General features: G+C 36.9%; 1 protein-coding gene across 1 annotated transcript; it reads right to left on the bottom strand.

The window, feature by feature from the left end:
• Nucleotides 1-269: 269 nt before the first annotated feature.
• LOC114048139 (taste receptor type 2 member 1-like) lies at nucleotides 270-1,142 on the bottom strand. Its single transcript, XM_027869072.1, has one exon. It carries the CDS (start codon nucleotides 1,140-1,142, stop codon nucleotides 270-272), a length of 873 nt encoding a protein of 290 aa, XP_027724873.1.
• Nucleotides 1,143-4,716: the final 3,574 nt, after the last annotated feature.

Below are 4,716 nucleotides of genomic sequence, written 5' to 3'. Positions count from 1 at the left end.
GAGTCTCCCAAAACAGGAATGTACCAGAGGAGAGCAGATGTGCAGCCAGTGCTTTCAAGGCCAGGAGAAACAGCCTTCACCTGGACTTCAGTACTAACTGTGCAGATGAGTTTTGACTTTCAAAATAAACAAGTTACCCTGATAATCAATTGAATGTTCCAGAAGGGTGACATTGTCATGAATTTGCCCTTTTTTTTTTAACCTAAAAGCACATCAAACTGATAAGTTACACCTACAATAAAGTGATGCAGATTTAGAAACAGCATGCTTTATTGGCTCTGTGTAGAGTCAAGTGCTGAACCTCGTCCCAGACAACACTTAGCAGAGAGCAGAAACTTTCTTGTATAATGCTTCAGCTTTGAATTTCCTAGAATTAAGATGATGGAGTGTCCAGAGGGGTATAAGGCAGCCAGTGAGAACACAAGAAACAATAAGAAATCTCTCTCTATTGGAAATGTAGAAAATGCTACCAGTACCCCAACATAATAGGAGGTATAGAGGACAAGGAAGGAGAATATCGATTTCATAGCACGGATATGGGCTTCGCTGCTTGGGTCTCTGGAGCCAGTTGCCATGCTTCTCATTTGTCTGGTGTGTCTACACAGAGAATAAATCAGCAGAAATGATGCAACATTGAACATGCATAATGGCATTGCCAAACCCACAACAAGAATTGGAGTTGGAAATATATACTGGAAAAGAGCTTGGGTAGTGATATTTCCTGCCAAAAATCTTCTCAGCTCCTTGTTGTCCCTTGGCCAATACAGTAGGCTCTGGCACATAGAAATGGCAGATGAAATTAGCAATGACACCAGAATCCACCATGGCACAAGCCTAGAGATCCTCATCTTCAACCAGAGGAAGAAGGGGTGGACAATGTTGGCAATCTTCACACAGTAGAAGACACAAAGGTAGGTGGCAAGCCAAAGATTGACTTCATTTATGAAAAGGTAAAATATAAAGACTTCGCGGTCCATATATAACTCTACAGTCAAGAAAAACATCAGATGGCTCACAAATATTAACGCTTGCAAAAAAATTCTGAAGATTCCCAGACTGGTCAGAAGGAGGTTATATGCTGTCACCCTTTTCCTCTTGATATACTCAAGGCCACTCACTATTATAATGATTCCATTGGCCATAATTCCCGCAAGAAATTGGGCTATTCCAAAAATGAATTGGATAAATAAGACTGGAGGTGTCATTTTGAAGAAAAATAATAATTGCTTTTTTCAGTTTTCTCCTGATGGATTTCAAAACTGTTTATATTTGCTTATTTATCTTCTTCCTATCTAAACAAACCAAAGACTTAAAAGTTTTTGCACTATCCTACCTAAAAGGAAGCTCATCTCATGAATAAAGGCAATATGATATAGTAGCTGAAATATGCTTTCCATTTGTGTTCTCAGTTTTGTTCATGAAGATTCAAATAAGTGAAGACCAGGATAACCAACAATTTTGTTTTAAGCACCTAGTCTTTGCATTTTTCACGTCTATTTATATGAAAACATCATCACAAACAAATAATTGAAACAAGAGCCTTGAGATCACTCTAATCAATTACTAAATCAATTATTCTAAACAAACCTACCAAGCCAAATGATTATCCAAAAGATTTTTGTGCTTCACTACTATTACTATCACCACCACCACAGCTATTAACAATTTGTATTTGGACATGATGAGTGGGGAAATTGTTTTGCTTGACTACACATGTTTGTGACAAGGGGTTTACTTCTCTTCCTCAATAAGGAGGAGAGTAGAAAGGAGAAAAGGCAGACGAAAGTTGTCAAAAGAGAACTGAAAAAATAAAATTGATTTTAAAAAATAATTTACCCTTGAAAGCATAGTACATATACTTGTATGGAAGCTTGCTTGAAAAGTCATCAGTGAGAACCAGGAGAACATTGTACACAGTAATAGTAATACTGCACAATGATCAAACTGTAAATGACTTAGCTATTCTCAGCAAAATAAAGATCCAAGAAAATTCCAAAGGACTCATGATGAAAAATGCTATCAACCTCCAGAAAAAGAACTGATGGAATCTGGATGCAGATCGAGGCATGCTATTTTACACTTTCACTGTTTTTTCATGTTTTCTTTTCCTTTGAGTCTGTCTTCTTTCACAACATGACTACTTATGTTTTGCATGATTGAACATGTATATCCTATATCAAATTGCTTACTGTCTCAGGGAGGGTGAAGTGAGGGAAAGAGAAAGAAGATTTGGAATTCAAAAGTTTTTAAAAATGAATGTTAAAAATTGTTTTTATATGTAACTGAGAGAAAATAAGATATTATTTTTTTAAAAGTTGCTAGAGAAACAAATTGTGATTTATCAAGTTCCAGTTTCATAAATAATACAATACAAAGTATGTTACTGCGGGTGGGCAGAGCCAAGATGGCGAAGAGAAACCAGGAAGTTGTCTGAGCACTCCCCAGTTTCTTCAGAAACAATGTTAAATCAAGCCTCTAAAAGAATTCTGGAGTGACAACCCACAAAAAGATGGGGTAGAACAATTTTCCGACCCAAGAGAACTTTGAAAGACTTCAGGAAAGGATTGTCTCAAATGGAAAAAGAGGAGCAGAGCTCATGACAGGTGGCATCTGGGCAAGTCTCCACAGCAAAGATCAGTAACTGAGGCCCTGTAGTCATGGCTCAGGAGGCCAGTGTCACAGTAGGCAAGTTGTGAAGCCTCTACTCCTAGTGCAGTAGACAAATTTCCAGCCCTGAAACTCAGGGCACAACAGACATGACTAGGCTGGACCGCCCCAGCTCAGTGGATAAGCAACCAGCACCTCAAGCCCAAGAGCTGAAAGTCAGTGACAAGGTCCCTGGCCCACAGTGCAAGGTGCTAGGGGCAATGCCCTTTGTGCCCCAGGAGCAGAGCACAACTTTAAAAAATGAGCCAAAAAACAGAAAAGAACCCTGATCATAGAAAGTTACTATGGCTATAGGGAAGGTCTAAACTCAAACTCAGAAAAAGGCAACAACATCAAAATGCCTACATGCAAAAACTCAAAGGGGAATATGAATTCATCTCAAGCCCAAAAAGCTTTCTTGGAAGAGCTCAAAAAGGATTTTAAAAATCAAATAAGAGATGTAGAAGAAAAATTAGGAAAAGAAATGAGTTGTATGCAAAAGAAAGTGAGCAGCTTGGAAAAGGAAGGACAAAAATTGACTAAAGAAGACAATTCCTTAAAAAATACAATTGGCCAAATGGGGAAAAAAATCCACTGAAGAAAACAACTCCTTAAAAGTAGAATTGGTCAAATGGAAAAGGAGGTACAAAAGCTAACTGAAGGAAATAATTCCTTAAAAATTAGAATTGGAAAAGTGAAAGCCAATGAGTCCATGAGGCATTAAGAATCAGTCAAACAGAATCAAAAGAATGAAAAAATAGAAGAAAATGTAAAATACCTCACTAGAAAAACAACTTACTTGGAAAATAGATTCAGGAGAAATAATTTAAGAATTAGTGAAAAGCCTGAAAGCCATGATCAAAATTAAAAGAAAAAAAGTCTTGACAACATCTTTCAGGAAATTATCAAGGAAAACTGCCCTGATCTCCTAGAACTAGAAGGTAAAATAATCATTGAAAGAATCTACTGATCACTTACTGAAAGAGATTCCAAAATAAAAACTCCAAGGAATATTGTAAAGAAATTTCAGAATTATCAGGTCAAGGAGAAAATACTGCAAGCAGCCAGAAAGAAACAATTCAAATATCAATGAAAGACAGTCAGGATTGCACACGATTTAGCAGCTTCTACATTAAAGGATCAGAGGGTTTGGAATACAATAATCCAGAGGGCAAAGCAGTTTGGATTAAAACCAAGAATCAGATACCCAGCAAAACAGAACATAATCTTTCTGGGGAAAAGATGTACATTCAACAAAGTAGGGTACTTTCAAATTTGCTAGATGAAAAGAGCAGAGCTGAACAGAAATTTTGATCTTCAAATACAGGACTCGAGAGAAGCATAGAAAAGTAAACAGGAAAGAAAAAATTATTATTTAATAAGTTTTAACTGTTTATATCCCTACATGGAAAGATGATACTTGCAATTCTTGAGAACTGTCTCTCCATTAGAGTAGTTTTCAGAGATATTGGTAGTGGGTATAAGTTGACTTTTAGCTGCTGATATAAAAAAAAGGTAAAAAATGATTGTACTAGGAGAAGAGGAAAGAGGGAGGCAGAATGGGGATAAATTATGTCACAAAAAGAGGAGCAACAGACCTATTAGAGGGAAAGAAGGGAGAGAGAGAAGCATTGTTTGAACCTTACTCTTAGTGGATTTGACTGAAACAAAAATAACACTCAATGGGTATATAAATTTATCTCACCCTAGAGGGAAGGAGAGGAAAGGGGAAAGAAATAAGAAAAGGATGGATAGAAGAGAGGCCAGATTGAAGGAGGCAGTGGCCAAAAGCAAAACACTGGTGAGAAGGGACAGGGTAAAAGGAAAGAGAAAAGTATAAGTAGGGGGAAAAATAGGATGAAGGGAAATACACAGTAATCATAACTATGAATGGGAATGGAATGAACTTTCCCATAAAACAGAAGCAGATAGCAGAGTGGATTAAAAACTATAATCCTACAATATGTTGTTTACAAGAAATACATTTGAAGCAAAGAGGTAACACACAGAGTAAAGGTAAAAAGCTAGAGTAGAATATAATGTAAAAAAAAAAAAAGCAGGGGTAGCCAT

This window comes from Vombatus ursinus, unplaced genomic scaffold (genome assembly GCF_900497805.2).
Source record: "Vombatus ursinus unplaced genomic scaffold, bare-nosed wombat genome assembly UNPS02014791.1, whole genome shotgun sequence".
Taxonomy (NCBI): Eukaryota; Metazoa; Chordata; class Mammalia; order Diprotodontia; family Vombatidae; genus Vombatus; species Vombatus ursinus.
Note: the sequence above shows the minus strand (reverse complement) of the source record. Positions and strands in the feature narration are given on the sequence as shown.

Coding starts and splice junctions, on each gene's coding strand:
- LOC114048139 (XM_027869072.1), bottom strand. CDS start 1,142: ATGGCCAATGGAATCATTATAATAGTGAGTGGCCTTGAGTATATCAAG.